Source organism: Cetorhinus maximus, chromosome 5, assembly GCF_964194155.1.
Source record: "Cetorhinus maximus chromosome 5, sCetMax3.hap1.1, whole genome shotgun sequence".
In the NCBI taxonomy this organism is placed as follows: Eukaryota; Metazoa; Chordata; class Chondrichthyes; order Lamniformes; family Cetorhinidae; genus Cetorhinus; species Cetorhinus maximus.
In genome coordinates this window covers 5875018-5891303 of record NC_135883.1, presented here as the reverse complement: position 1 = coordinate 5891303, position 16286 = coordinate 5875018, and the positions used below count along the sequence as shown (strand labels likewise).

Here is a 16286-nt window from a genome sequence, read left to right as displayed (position 1 = left end):
AGCAATACTCTGTAACAAATCCCAGGAGCTCAACACAAAAGATCTCAAAAATACTCCGGGCTGGTTCCAGACACTCTGTAATGGAGTAAATTGTCAAAAATTATCCTACCTCCAGTGTGGACACGTGGCCCTTTAAGGAATACTAGCTCAGGGTCAATCTTGTAACCTCATGCTGGTCTTTGAAGAACAATGTATGAACTCTGGCATCACATCAGTTGGCTGGACTGTGTGATGCCAAGACAACATCATTCAAAGCCTTCTGGTGCATGCAGGGGTGCAGTTCCATGCGCCCACCTTTGGCTGCAATGATGCATGGGATGCGCAGAAAGAGGCATTATCCCCCTTAGTGCCTCACTTGAGGCAAAACTACAAAACTGAGTTTCTAGCCCTAAATTTAAAAAAGACTTCATTTCCCCATGAAGCACTTTGGGATACCCTGAAAACATGAAAGGTTTTGGCCCAGATTTTACAGTAAATGTGAGGCTACCAGTGCTTACGATTGTTAAGGAATAAATATGATACAAAGCCCTGGAGCTTACACATGTACAGTTAGAAGTGAAAATTAGGAAGCTGTTACCCGATTTGCCTTGGTCCTCCACAAGCTTCGCCTAATGGGTAGTTCGCTGAATTGAAAGACAAAGGGTCATCAGCCTGAAACATTAACTCTGTTTTTTTCACCATAGACACTGCCTAACCTGTTCAGTATTTCAGCGATTTCCGTTTTTGTTTCAGATTTCCAGCATCTGCAGTACTTTGCACTTGTAAGGGTGTGAAGTTGTTGTACTTATCCACTAAATAGGCGCTGAACAAGCCAGAAAAAGTTACAGCTCATCCATTCAAGGGTAAGTGAATTTTAACAGCTCCTAATTGCTACTGCTTTTACTTTATTTACATTTTGTCTCTTTTATCTCTCTTAATCCCATCTTTCTTTCCTTCTTTGTATTTTGCATTTAATTAAATATTCTAATTTACACTTCCTGGTTTTGACCTTTTGGGGGCTCAGTGAAGATTCTTTAAGCTGATTGGTTGAAGGGACAGGCAGTTGCTTGCCCTGTTCACACATGATCCCCTGCAGAGGGCACTGTGCTGAAATGGACCTCGAATTACTGAAAGTTGTCTTGTAAAAGTCTGTGGGTAGCAGTAATGAAGAGCAAGTGCTGTCCATTTGCTGCTGACCACAAATTCTGGCCTTTAAGTTAACTTATACTTTCTTTACTGAAAAACGACAAGGTGAAAATTAGCGAAAAAATTTGAAGGGCAAGAAAAGTGCTTTTTAATAGTCACTGTATTAAGAAGATAGCTAAGAAAGATGTCATAACATCAAGAGATGAAGGAGGTATATTTCTAGTGCAATATCATTGACACAAAATAAATACTTTGCTTCTGTTTTCACAGAAGAGCTGGAAGTGAGCTTGCAGAACATCACGAGTGTTTACTGATCAGTTGGTGGACTTTATTATTCAGTATTCAAAGTACAAAAGAAATGGCTCAAACCCAAGTTATGATTGATGATTTCACTTACAGTTCCTAAGAGAAGAAACAGTGAAGGTCCTGACCATAATTTTCCATTATATTGTGGGAAGTAAAATGATGCAGGTGGACTGGAAAGCAAACATGATATTCCTCTTCAAAAAAAAAGAAAATAGGGATAATTTAAAATCATTTATTTATACTTTAATTGTTCATGAATTAATATGGGGCAGATTTTTCACTGCCTTTCCCTGGCATTAATGGGGTGGGAAGAGCCTCAAAAAGCGATAACCATAGCACCCAGTTAACACCAGCGGTGCAGCTGGTTCCAGTTTGAAATGGGGCCACTGCTGGGTGTTCAAAGCGTCTGTCTGGCCCTGTTTTAAGATAGAAATCAGGGTTCCTATGATATATTATTTGGTTGGATGATGTGCTTTGTAAGTTCAAATCAGTTCCACTGGCAATGGAACCAAAGATAAGCATCAAACTATTGAAGTAGAAATGCTCCTCCATGGACTCCAGTAAATAATCTAGGCCACTGATCCACCATGACCCTGACCCTCTGCAATCCATCTCTGTCCCAATATATTGACCTCGAGGTCTTGAGCTGCATCAGGTTTGGTGCCCCATAATCCACCTGCCAAATCTCATTGAGATGAGGAGATACAGCTACACAAATTTCTGGTTAGACTACACTTGCAGTACTGTGAACAGTTTTGGCCTCCGCATCTTTGGAAGAATAAGTGATGATTTGATTGTAGATTTCAAGTTATTAAAGGGATGAGATAGGGTATTAAGAAGAGAGAAACTATTTCAGCTGGTCAGTGTGTTTAGGAATAGGGGGAATAGTCTAAAAATAACAGTCAGAGTTTTTGATAGTGAAATTCGAAAATGCTTCTCACAGGGAGGCTGATAAAGCTTGAAACCCTCTCCTGCAAATTGCAATAAGTGCTAAATCAATTCTTAGTTTTAAATTTGAGATTCATAGTAAACAGAGGTATTAAGGGATATGAGGCAAAAGCAGGTATTTGGAGTTAGGTTGCAGATCAGTCATGAATTCATTGAATGGCAGAACAGGCTCGAGGGGCTAAGTGACCTACTCCTGTTCCAATATACTGTGCTGAGATGAGAGAGGAGAGGGGCAATCCCAGGTTTAGAGAGGAGGTGCAATAGGTTTGGAGAGCAGAGGTGCCCTGCTGGGTTTGGAGGGGAGGTTCACCGCTGGGCTGGGGGAGGGGGATGCAGCTTTGGGCTGGGGGAGGGGGATGCAGCTTTGGGCTGGGGGAGGAGGGGGGGGTTGCAATGCTGAGTCCAGAGAAGTGGATGCAGTGCTGGGTTCAGCGGTGGGGGGTGCAGGGCTGGGTAGAGAGAGTGGGGAGGGGCGCAGTATTGAGTCCAGAGTAGGGGTGGTTACAGTGCTGGGTTGGGGGGGCGGGGGGGGGGGCTGGGTTCAGTGGGGGGGATTGCAGTGCTTGGGGGAGGGGGGGTGCAGTGCTGAGTTCAGAGGGGGGGTGGGGGGGCTGGGTTCAGAGAAGGGCGGTGGGGGGGGGCTGGGTTGAGAGAGGGGGTGGGGGGGCTGGGTTCAGAGGGGGGGGCTGGGTTCAGAGATGGGGGGGCTGGGTTCAGAGAGGGGGGGGCTCAGTTCAGGGGGGGGGGGCTGGGTTCAGAGAGGGGGGTGCTGGTTCAGAGGGGGGGGTGGGGGGGTCTGGGTTCAGAGGGGGGGTGGGGGGGCTGGGTTCAGAGAGGGGGTGGGGGGCTGGGTTCAGAGGGGGGGTGGGGGGCTGGGTTCAGAGGGGGGGTGGGGGTGGGGGGCTGGGTTCAGAGGGGGGTGGGGGTGGGGGGCTGGGTTCAGAGAGGGGGTGGGGGGGCTGGGTTCAGAGGGGGGGTGGGGGGCTGGGTTCAGAGGGGGGTGGGGGTGGGGGGCTGGGTTCAGAGGGGGGGTGGGGGTGGGGGGCTGGGTTCAGAGGGGGGGTGGGGGTGGGGGGCTGGGTTCAGAGGGGGGTGGGGGTGGGGTGGCTGGGTTCAGAGGGGGGGTGGGCGTTCAGAGGGGGGGTGGGGGTGGGGGGCTGGGTTCAGAGGGGGGTGGGGGTGGGGGGGCTGGGTTCAGAGGGGGGGTGGGGGGGCTGGGTTCAGAGGGGGGGTGGGGGTGAGGGGGGCTGGGTTCGGGGGGGTGGGGGGGGTGCAGTCCTGGGGAGGTTGAGGTGGGGTGAGGGGGGCTGGGTTCAGGGGTGAGGGGGGTGCAGTGCTGTGTGGGTTTGGGTTGGGGTTGGGGGGGGTGAGGGGGGTGCAGTGCTGTGTGGGTGTGGGTTTGGGTTGGGGGGGTGAGGGGGGTGCAGTGCTGTGTGGGTGTGGGTTTGGGTTGGGGTTGGGGGGGGGGTGAGGGGGGTGCAGTGCTGTGTGGGTGTGGGTTTGGGTTGGGGTTGGGGGGGGGGGTGAGGGGGGTGCAGTGCTGTGTGGGTGTGGGTTTGGGTTGGGGTTGGGGGGGGGGGTGAGGGGGGTGCAGTGCTGTGTGGGTGTGGGTTTGGGTTGGGGTTGGGGGGGGGGTGAGGGGGGTGCAGTGCTGTGTGGGTGTGGGTTTGGGTTGGGGTTGGGGGGGTGGTGAGGGGGGTGCAGTGCTGTGTGGGTGTGGGTTTGGGTTGGGGGGGGGTGAGGGGGGTGCAGTGCTGTGTGGGTGTGGGTTTGGGTTGGGGGGGGGGGTGAGGGGGGTGCAGTGCTGTGTGGGTGTGGGTTTGGGTTGGGGGGGGGGTGAGGGGGGTGCAGTGCTGTGTGGGTGTGGGTTTGGGTTGGGGTTGGGGGGGGGTGAGGGGGGTGCAGTGCTGTGTGGGTGTGGGTTGGGGTTGGGGGGGGTGAGGGGGGTGCAGTGCTGTGTGGGTGTGGGTTGGGGTTGGGGGGGGTGAGGGGGGTGCAGTGCTGTGTGGGTGTGGGTTTGGGTTGGGGTTGGGGGGGTGGTGAGGGGGGTGCAGTGCTGTGTGGGTGTGGGTTTGGGTTGGGGTTGGGGGGGGGGTGAGGGGGGTGCAGTGCTGTGTGGGTGTGGGTTTGGGTTGGGGGGGGGTGAGGGGGGTGCAGTGCTGTGTGGGTGTGGGTGTGGGTTGGGGTTGGGGGGGGGGTGAGGGGGGTGCAGTGCTGTGTGGGTGTGGGTTTGGGTTGGGGTTGGGGGGGTGGTGAGGGGGGTGCAGTGCTGTGTGGGTGTGGGTTTGGGTTGGGGTTGGGGGGGTGGTGAGGGGGGTGCAGTGCTGTGTGGGTGTGGGTTTGGGTTGGGGTTGGGGGGGTGGTGAGGGGGGTGCAGTGCTGTGTGGGTGTGGGTTTGGGTTGGGGTTGGGGTTGGGGGGGGTGAGGGGGGTGCAGTGCTGTGTGGGTGTGGGTTGGGGTTGGGGTTGGGGGGGGGGTGAGGGGGGTGCAGTGCTGTGTGGGTGTGGGTTTGGGTTGGGGTTGGGGGGGGGGGGTGAGGGGGGTGCAGTGCTGTGTGGGTGTGGGTTTGGGTTGGGGGGGGTGAGGGGGGTGCAGTGCTGTGTGGGTGTGGGTGTGGGTTGGGGTTGGGGGGGGGGTGAGGGGGGTGCAGTGCTGTGTGGGTGTGGGTTTGGGTTGGGGTTGGGGTTGGGGGGGGTGAGGGGGGTGCAGTGCTGTGTGGGTGTGGGTGTGGGTTGGGGTTGGGGGGGTGGTGAGGGGGGTGCAGTGCTGTGTGGGTGTGGGTTTGGGTTGGGGTTGGGGTTGGGGGGGGTGAGGGGGGTGCAGTGCTGTGTGGGTGTGGGTTGGGGTTGGGGGGGGGGTGAGGGGGGTGCAGTGCTGTGTGGGTGTGGGTTTGGGTTGGGGTTGGGGGGGTGGTGAGGGGGGTGCAGTGCTGTGTGGGTGTGGGTTTGGGTTGGGGTTGGGGGGGGGTGAGGGGGGTGCAGTGCTGTGTGGGTGTGGGTTTGGGTTGGGGTTGGGGGGGGGGTGAGGGGGGTGCAGTGCTGTGTGGGTGTGGGTTTGGGTTGGGGTTGGGGGGGTGGTGAGGGGGGTGCAGTGCTGTGTGGGTGTGGGTTTGGGTTGGGGTTGGGGGGGGGGTGAGGGGGGTGCAGTGCTGTGTGGGTGTGGGTTTGGGTTGGGGTTGGGGGGGTGGTGAGGGGGGTGCAGTGCTGTGTGGGTGTGGGTTGGAGGGGCGGGGGGTGGGGGGGGGATGAGGGGCTGATCCGCCGCCGCCTGCGCCGGGAGGTACTGGCGGAAACCCTCGCTGGGAGTTTGCCCGACTCGCTGCCTCTTTGTAAGACGGCGAGTGGAGATCTCCCTGTGCCCGGTCCTGGAGCCGGCTCCTCACACACCGTCTCTCCGCCGCTGGAGATATGATGCCGGAAAATGGATAAGTCTTCGGGCAGCTCTGAAATCAAGTGGAGCTCGGTATCTTTACCCCTGGACCTCATCGTGGGCAAATTCCGCTTACCCACCCTGGCGAGGCTGAGCCAAGGTAAGGGAACTTGAGCAGGGTCCGCTCAGCGCAGTGTGAGGCTGTGTAAAGACATTCCTCCCATCGGCTGCACCCAAATCCCGGCGCTGCTCGGAGCCGCTGGTCCAGTGGGTAATAAAAGTTGTTGTAACCCCTTCGTTTTCCTCTCTGAGCTTTGGATCTGTGCCTCTTATCTCAGGGAAAAAGCGGGTGCGTGTTTCGCCGAGGATTCATTGAGGTTTGTGTCAAATGCTTGTTTTTTTGGGGGGGGTGGGTTTGGGGAGAGCCTGGTCGAGGTGTAGCGGTGCCTTTTGCTCGCTTTGCAGCACCATGTCCCTGACCCACAAGGGGAGACACACAACCGAGCGGGGTTTTAGCGGCAGGTACATAGACTGATCCACACATTCACTCTCAGCCTGGGGTGGGGGGTGATTCTCTTCCTCATGAAAACCAGGCTCCAAGAGTGATCAAATATAGCCTTTTCCTTTGGGTGTGCAGCAGTATAGCTGCTTTTTTTTTACCCCCTTCTTCTTCAGTTCTGTGCAATACAGGAAAAAAAAATGTCCCCATGAGTTGTTAGTGTTGGAAATGTGAAAATAAAAGCACTTTGGTAGGTTGCTATCTTCAGAGCGTTGAGACTGAACTTGCAAGTCTTGGAAATCTCCCAAGGTGCAGGTTTCCTTGTAGTTTGATTTTATTGAGGGCAGTTTTATGTTTTTTTTTCTCTCACTCCCAATAAAATTCCTCCTGATGGTGGGACGTGTTTTTGTCATTCATGCTAACCCGGGCAGTCACCAGCTAAATAAACCACCGATTATTTAGCGGTAAGTTAGAAACTTTCTTCCAAGTACTAAGAGGCGGGGAGACGTAAATACATTCAGTGTTTGCATTGGAGCATTTTGTGCCAAGATTCATATTTTTTTGGAATGAAACAAATAGTTCATTGAACTAAAGTAGACTCCCGTGGCCAGTGATCACTTTCTTTCACTGATTAAAATAACCTGGCACCGCACGGCGGAGTGTCATATTCCAACAAGAAGGAAAGATTGTTATAGAGTATTAACCACAGGAGCACTAGTGCCCATCATAGTTTTTTAAAAAAAACCCCAAATATGTTATACCTCCTAGAATAGAAAAAACACTGATTCTTGATAGTGATTATTATGAAGCAGGATAAAGTAAGAATAATCTTAAATTTATTTGTCTCTGGGAAAATTAAACTAAAATAACTACTGCTTAGTATGTGTTATTCATGCTTTGAAGTTTTATCCTATGGCCTGGTTTTTCTCTGAGGGTAGTGAGTCTTTGGAATTTCCTTCCTCAAAAGGCAGTGGAAACAGAGTCTTCGAATGTTTTCAAAGGCAGAGGTAGGTAGATTCTAAACGAGGGGGTGAAAGGTTATCGGGGTAGGCAGAAATGTGGGGTTGAGGTTACAGCCATGATCTTATTGAATGGCAGAGCAAGCTCGAAGGGCCGAGTGGCCTACTCCTGCTCCTAATCTGTATGGTTGTATGTTAGCTCCTCAACTTGACTGAATGGATAGTACCATAGGGTGGTAGGTTTGAGCGCTGCTTCACTATAACCTAGGCTGACATTTTTGTCTATGCTGCATTGTTGAGCTGCCTGACTTTTGGGCGAGGTTTTAAACTGAAACCCTGTCAACCCTTTCAGATGGGTGCAAAAATTGCATGGCACGATTTGAGGATGAGCACGGTGGCTCTCCTAATGCCCTGGCTCGCGTTTATTCATCAACCAACACCACAAATATCTTAACCGGTCATTCAGCTCATTGCTGTTAGTAGGACCTTGCTGTCTACAAGCAAAATGAATGGCCAGTTAAACAGTTACAGGTAGTTGCCTCACAAAAACCCTTAAAAAAAAGTTATTCATTGTTTGTGAAAATGCTGGACCATCCTGAGGATGTGACAAGGTAATATATGTTGTTCCATAGTCATTTCTGGCTTTCCCTTGTAATACTATCTCTCAACAGTGAACACAGCCAGTGAGGTCTCCTACAACTTAGAAAATATTCACAAAATAATGCTTGTCATACTACCAAGTTTGATTTAGGCTTCCTGATGAGTCATGTATTGGCTGTGTAAACTCTTCAAACCACTTTGAAAATTCAAATGAGGTACTAATTAATCAGTGCTTGCACTGTTTTTAAATGGATGTTTACCATGTTTTAGCAATAAAGAGACCTAATCTAAATGCGTGATTAAAGTGCTCATGTCACAGCATTTGTCCTGCAGAGCAAGCAGTGCTTCCAGCACTTCGAATTGGCTCATTGCTATAATGTTACTGCAGTTTACAGATGGTCGAACGAGGACCATCCCTGCGATTACCTTAAATCAGTATCAGTGAGAATCGTAATGGTATGGTTTAAAAGTATTGAGTAATAAGCTCAGAATGCCAAATAAGACTGGCAAAAAGGTGTTTATAAATGATTCACTTGTCAATAACTGAAATTCCACTTGTTGGAATTCTCCTCTGAGTCTAGCATTTCAGTTCTGTGTCTTACTGGCCCAGGTCCAGGAATCCAATGCTCTGCTTCTCACCGTGGAATTACAGCAAAGTTAGGCCTCTTGTCCCGTTAAGCTGTTGTTGGTGATAGCATTTCAAGTAGAGCTATTCACTCTGATCCCATTTCCCTACCTGTCCCTTCGTCTGACTGTCAATTCATGTAGTTTCCCATGTGAGGTTTGTATGTATTCCATGCAATTGCAGAATTTTGTAGCGTAAAAGGGCAATTGACCCATTGTGCTTGTTCTGGATATTTAAATGAATTATCCATAGTCCCATCCCACTGTCCTTTCTTTCATACCTTTTTAACATTTTTCTTTTTCAAATATTTATCCATTTTACTTCTGACTTTGCTTCCTCCACTATTTCTGGCAAAGTGTCTCATGTCCAAATAAACTGCTGGCCTTTTATTCTTTTGGTGCTGATCTTACATTGTTTCCTTCTTGTTACTGACCCACTGACGACTTGCCCCTATTTACCTTATCAAACCTCCTTTTAGCCTTAAACATCTCTATCAGATCCTCTCCTAGCTTCCTTTGCCCTGGTGAGGCACCCCAGTTTCTCTAGCTTCTCTTCCTCATTGTTATCTTATAAATCTCTTTTGTGCCCTCTCTGAAGCCTTGACATTCCTCCTTGAGCAGGAGACAACAGGATATGTTTTGCAAAGTTCTGCAACCCTGGCAGGTTCTCACAGTTTATTGTAATATTTTAACTGCCGTATAATCAGATTTAACATCCCCTTAGAGGAAAACAAACATTAATATTCAACAAATCGCCCTCACTCTGCATGCAAGCCACTCTCCTTTTGACAGTTCAAATGAGATTTCGAATTTTTGAATGATGGCAGCTGAAATTGCAAATTTGATTTGAATTCGGCTAAACCAAGGCAGTAAAGAACTCATTTTCTGAATGTGCACCATACGTGGCCGGCTGTGTTAGCCTGCCGTGCATGTCCGGGGATTGTGGACGTGCTGCCTGCGATTTCCCAATGTGGTAAACGTGGTCAACGTGCGTGCGAGTGGCGTACATGCAAAACCCATCCCGTAGGTAAGATAAAGCTCACCTGGGTTCTGACGTTATTTGGGGTTGTATTATTTTTTTGTAATAGGTTTGATTTTTTTTCTCTTCCCTTTCTCGTACATCGTTTGTGAGCTGAGTGGGTTGGAAGTGGCCTGGATGCCTGCCAGTATTACTTTATACACGGTTGCTGGGAAATGTGCAATAGCAAGATGGAGTGACCTTTGCTTCAGTTTTCTTTTGATTCTTCCCTCCACCAAAGCCTCTGATTTCCTCTCTTTGGTTCGCCATGACAACGTGCCTGATAGTGGTAACTCACTCCAGGGGACAGTTTCCTCTGTGCCTGACAAAGTGAAACCATAAATGGATTTATAAAGAACGAGTCTATAATAGTGACACAGAGAAAATCTCCCACTTCCAGTTCTGTAACATGGCAAATTGTGAACATAAATCTGTGTCAATCTATACTTGATAATCCATTGTACTTGCCCTTCAAAATGAAACAGCAGATTCTCAGCCCGACCAATGCTTAACTCACTTGTTGAATTTTGCATATTTATATTTCCAAATCTATAAATAAAGTACCAGCAGAGCAGCAAATAGTTTAGAACTATGATAACACCACTGTCTAAAAAGGATGTTCTACTTAATATTAAAAATAGTTATGGTCAAAATACATTTTCTTAATTTTGGGTAAAATTTGTAGAATTGTGACTAAAGAAGTAACTGTGCAAGCTTGCTTATGTTCAGGTGGTTTTCTGATTGCTGTAGAAAGAGCTGTACAATGTAGATGTTGTAGTGTATACAGGACACACTTACCCACAACTACTTTCTAAAGTTACAACAGAGAATTGCTGAAAACCCACTCAGCGAGTCAGCCAACATCTGTGGCGAGAGCAGGTGCATTAGTATTTTAGGTATGGACCCTGCAACAAAAGTCAGAATTGCACCGGAATGGTTAACTCTTGTATTCGCCATAGGCACTGACTGACCTGATGAATATTTTCAATATTTTCAGTTTTTACTTCAGATTTTCAGCAGCTACAATTTTTGATGCCTATTTCTTAAAGTTGTTAGCAATATAAACAGGGGTCTAAATTGGACCTCTTTGCACTCACCTTACAGGTATAATACGGCACAAAAAGGGCTTGTCTCAGGGGACAACACCCTGCATCACAGGACACCTAAGGGACATTCGATCCAATAACTCCCCAGCATATGCTAATAAGGTGCCTAACCTGTTTTAGGGCTCCTCTTGAGAATTGGGTTACCCTGAGACATCGAGCCTACTCCGAGCATCGATACAGCTTTGCAGGGAGCCACCACCAATAAGGTTTCTGGGATTGATGTAGTGCCGGGAAGTAGAGTTTACCTCTAAGCCCCACAGCGGGCCACTGCCAGCCAGCAATCACCCCTTTTCTTATTTTTCTCCCTTTTGGGGCTCTCCTTCAACTGCTGCTGGTGAGGCGAGCAGGCTAATGGGCACGCTATCTGCTTTGGCACGGCCGGTGCCTTGGGTCTCTCAGTTGGGCCTTGTGTTCCGTTGGCGATTAAAATTTTAATCCTGAAAACAGAAATGATCTTTTTTAATAAAACAGAAAATGTGGCAAATTCACTGATCTCTTGGCAGCTCAACCACAATTATACACCCGGTCATTGCTCTTCTTAGGAGCTGATGAACCTGCTTTTTCCCGACGCCCTCATCTTTCCGGCATTAGTAGTTATCCATTAAGATGTGGAAATTCTGAAAAAAAAATGTCCCCACATAGGACTCATGCACATGAACATATACATAATGAAATAAAAGCAAAAGTGAAGCTCAACGCAAACCCGAGGAACAGCACCTCATCTTCCGACTAGGCACTTTACAGTCTTCCGGACTTAATATTGAGTTCAACAATTTCAGATCATGAACTCTCTCCTCCATCCCCACCTCCTTTCCGATCCCCCTTTTTCCAATAATTTATAATTAAAAAAATTTTTTTTAACTAATATATTTTTCTTTCCCCTCCTATTTTTAAATTTATTTCGATCTATTGTTTCATCTCCACCTTTTAGCCCATTTCGATCCCTTTCCCCCCACTCCACCCCCACTAGGGCCATCTGCCACTAGCTTGCCCTGCTTGCTACCCTTAATGTCCCCATTAGTACATCCTTTAGATAATATCACCACCATCAACACCCCTTTGTCCTTTGGTCTATGACATCTTTGGCAGTCTCTTCTTGGCCTCCACCTATCACTGGCCCCCTATCGAGCTCTACCTGTCCCACCCCCCTCTACCAGCTTATATTTCATCTCATTTCTCTATGTCTTAGTTCTGATGAAGGGTCATATTGGACGCAAAACATCAACTGTATCCCTCTCCACAGATGCTGTCAGACCTGCTGAGTTTTTCCAAGGTATTTTTGTTTTTGTTATACATAATGAAAATCGGGTCAAAATTTTTTTTTTTCTTTTCAAACTTAATGTCAGAAATCTCAACCCGCTCGTGGATGAGGTTCCTTCAAAAATGCAAAGGCCGCCTGGCCGATTCGCCCGCCCGCCAACCGTAAGGTTGGACGGGCAGTGAAAAATCTGTCTTCATTAATACTTTAATGGCCTCTTAATTGTCAGCGGGCGTGCTGCCGACCCCTGCGCATTCCCGCCGACAGAAATATCGCGTGAGCGCGCGGTGATGTCAGGACGCTCGCCTGACTTCGTCACGCGCTATTTTACGCCCGATCGGGTCGGGCATGCGCCCACCCACGGGACGTAAAATTCTGCCCCTTATATTTACTGGAAGGCAGAATCCTGCAGATGCTGGAAACCTGAAATAAAAATAGAAATGCTCAGCAGGTCAGGCAACATCTGTGGAGGGAGTACAGAGTTAACCTTGGGCATTAACCTGAAATGTTAACTCTCTTCTCTCTCCCCAATGTCACCTGACCTGCTGAGTATTTCCATCATTTTTCTATTTTTATTTTATCTTTACCAGAAGTGTGTTCACCACCATTTTGGTTTGAGTACCTCCTAGTTGTCCCAGACGCCCAGTGGTGGATTTACAGTTAGTGGGGCCCTGTGCTCAGTTTCTTTTTTGGAGCCCCCTACTTCTGCCCCCCACCCACAGTTAACTTGTACCCAAGCTCACCTCACAACTTATTTATTGTCCTTCAAAATGTATCAGTTTATGAAGTAGGCAATAAAATTCTCCAAAGTATGATAGACGGTGTGGGCAGGAGAGGGGTGTTCATCATGTACTTTCCCAACTAGCGGTCTCCAGGTTAATTTAACCTGTGACTCTTTGATCTCTCTCCCCATCTTTACGCTGGAGCTTTTAAAAGAAAGACGGAAATGTAATAACGCTTAGAGACATCCGGTGGTCATGAACAATGACAGTACAGCCAATAAAGTACTTTTGAGTTGCAGTCACTGTTGCAAACAGGAAGCTCCCACAAACAACACGTGACCTTTACCGGATAACCAGCTTTTGAAAACTGGTTGATGGATAGCAGGACTGCGATCCAGGGAAAATTCCCCTGCTCTTCTAGAAAACAGTAGCAAAACGCCAAATCAGCATTTTTACAAAAGAGCATAAACTAGTTTGTAATTTTGATAATTATAATTCCTAAAATAAAATTATGTAATATACCTTTAACTTGTTAAACATTTTAGAAAACGTTATACCACAGGTAATCTGAAAACTGTCACTTCTATTTGGCTTCAGTCAGGGGTTATAAGTTGTGTTTTAGGAATTAAAATAGATTTCGAACTGCTAGTACATTTGAGCTTGGATGCTGGAACAAAACAGTCAGCGTACATACTGTACATCATGCAAGCAAACTATTCGGCAGTTGGATAATGCACTGCTTAACCAAATCGTTACTGTACATGTCTTGTCTTGTTTGCTTTGATGTATTGTTGCAGATTCCACATGCCATAAAGCACTTCATTGGCTGGAAAGTGCTTTGAGATGTCCAGTCGTCAAGAAAAGTGCTACATAGGTGCAAGCCTTTTTTTCAGTGACTACTACCCTGCTCCTTTCACAAAGTTGCTACCCCTCTCCCTTCAGTCAAAAGCCTCTTTGACCTTGGTATGTTTAACGTGGGGCATTTTCAGTCTAGAGTTAGTAACTGGAATGAAAGATATTATTCAGCACAATAGTGATGGCTAATAGGCCATATGAGCAGGCACCTTCAGTGAAACCTCACACAAAGGATCTTGGAACAAGAGTAGCATGAATCGCTGAGATGATCAAATGAGTGACACTGCGCAAAGGATTCATTTTTAGTCACGTTCTAAAACTAAAATAAGATCTTTGTTCCAAATCAATCATTATTTTATTTTAATTAAAACTGGTACTTGTGTTCAAATGTTTCCCCGGCACGTGTTTAAACGTGTTGTAACTAATATGCTAGCAGGTGAACAAATCTTTATGAAATATCTAACGCTAGTATTATTATTTAACTAAACACTGCTAAAGATAGCTCTGACTTGCTCTGTTTGTGACGCTGTTAAAATGTGGCCAATGTTGGTAGGAAGGAAAATTTTGTTACGTTTGTTGAAAGCAGACAATCACACTTTGTGAAAATAAATATGAGGTCAAACTTAGCAAGGCAGTCACTTGAAATTTCAAAATACGATTCTTAACAGAAAGTTTCAAAGCAGAAAATAGAAAATAAAGAACTTCTATTTGTTTAAGAGAAGGGAATAAAGTATTTGAGTACCTGTCCTTCAGCAGGCTCCTCTTCATTCCCAATTTAGCAACCTCCACCTCGGTCAAAGGAACTTCTTTGCATGATTTGATGAGGTAAATGAAGAGTCTGGAGACTCCGGCCACTTTGACCAGTTTGGGGCCAGGATGGACTTGTCAATAAGCGTCCAAGAGGCGTCTGACCCTGAGCATTGCCAGCCCCAGCCCTGCCGCTACTCCAAGCCCTGCATCCAACGCCACCACCACTGTGCGCCTTGGGGTCATCATCTCCCGAGCCTCCGTAAAGTGAGCCAACGGTGGCAAATATACACAACACCGGGCTACAGCCATCAGAGCCACAGGTCAAGGCAGTGGTAGCAAACTCCGTGGGTCATGGCCAACATTCGTGATGCAAAAATTGTTATTGCATCAACATTGGGAAAATCCTGAGATTTTCCATCAACATATGAGAAGGCTCAAAGTTTGTACAAAATATTGACACTCCGTCACTCGCTCATCATTTTGGGGTCCCCCTGTCGTTTGGGGGCCCTGCCACGCACAATGTGTTTCATCGTAATCTGCTTCTGCCAGCACCTGCCTGAAATAAATGGTCAACCTCTGACCATTACACTGTCAGGAATCAAGCACAGGATGCTGAGAAGTGCTACATCTCCATCAGCGCTCTGAGAAAGCAGCATGTTCTAGTGCCAACCAGAGAGTAGGCTATTCTGGACCTGGTAATGTGCAATGAGGCAGGATTAATTAATAGCCTCATAGTGAAGGAGCCTCTAAGTAGCAGTGATCATAACATGATTGAATTTTGCATTCTGTTTAAGGGTGAGAAGATTGAGTCTAAGACTGATGTTTTAAACTTAAACATAGGCAATTACAAGGCTATGAAGACAGACCTGGATAAAGTGAACTGGGAAATTAGGTTAAAGGTTAGGATAATAGCGATCCAGTGGCAACATTGAAGGAGATATTTCATTACACTCAGCAAAGGTACATTCCAGTGAGAAAGAAAGACTCTAGGAGAAGGATAAACCATTTGCGGCTAATTAAGGAAGTTAAAGATAGAATTGCACACTTTTTCCTTCAATTTGATACTGTGAATATTAGAGGTACAACAAAAGATAGAATTTAAAAAGCAGCAATAATGACAAAAAAAAGGAGGGAGAAACTAGAGTATGAAAGAGAGCTAGCTAGAAATATAAGGACAGGTAGTAAGAGTTTCTACAAGTATTTAAAAAGGAAAAGAGTAACTAAAGGGAGTGTTGGTCCTCTAGAGAGTGAGTCTGGGGAATTAATAATGGGAAACTAGGATATGGTGGAAATGTTGTTCAGTTGAACAATTTCTCTCCTCCACAGTGCACACAGTCCTTCCTACCATCTCACTGAGCTCCATACAATCATGATGTAATTCTCTGAAAATATACACCTTTGACTGGTTTAGGCATCTCATGCTGGGCTGTTTGTTTCTTGTTGAGAAGAGCATTTCCCTCCCCCTACTGGGCCCTGTGTAAGGACCTCCAAGGTTAGGCCTGAGAATCTGGGGGACCTTGCAGGTCAAGCTGTTCCTGTCATCTTCGATGTTCTCAACAGAATTGAAGTGGATTACAGCCAAGGTGCACCTGCCCTTTAAATAGCATCAGTGATGTCTATATCTGCTGCCCCCCCCTCCCCCACTCCCCACCCCCCACGCAAATGTTAGGCAAGCTGACAATCAAAAGCATGAGCAATGCAGGCAGTTCGCCTATTTTAAACAAATGAGACAAAAGCACCAATATTGCTTATGCCTCTAGCCTGTGTGCTCGTAAATGCCAAGTGATTGCTACATGCATTTCCTGACAAGCAATGGGCCTAAATTAATTCATCCCCCTTGGAGCTTATGAAACTCAGCCCAGTGGTAGAGGGCTGCATCTGGTGTCCAGATAAGCACACAACATATAAGCAAGTTCAAAATATCATACATACGTTGCTTCATGCTTGGTTTTTAATATACTAACTCTAACGACGGAAAGCTAATGACAGCCATCCAGTACTTTTCCTCAAGAAGCTTAGCATTGGTTATTCTGTGGTTTAGAATTCGAGATCGTTCAGTGTATCTCACCAGGCAGACTTTGATTTAACTTTAAACAGTTTGTGGGTGAACATTAACAATGCTAATATCACACTACAAGCCCACAAGA

General features: G+C 47.3%; 1 protein-coding gene across 3 annotated transcripts in view; it reads left to right on the top strand.

The window, feature by feature from the left end:
- The first annotated feature begins 5687 nt into the window (after positions 1 to 5687).
- gareml (GRB2 associated, regulator of MAPK1-like) overlaps positions 5688 to 16286 on the top strand; it is a 179702-nt gene continuing 169103 nt past the window's right edge. For 2 of the 3 annotated variants that reach the window (XM_078541467.1, XM_078541466.1), the window contains exon 1: positions 5688 to 5908. In XM_078541467.1, the coding sequence (XP_078397593.1) occupies positions 5800 to 5908 (109 nt within the window). In that variant the 5' untranslated portion in view covers positions 5688 to 5799. The remainder of the gene's footprint in view (positions 5909 to 16286) is intronic. The other variant, XM_078541468.1, reaches the window with a different exon arrangement.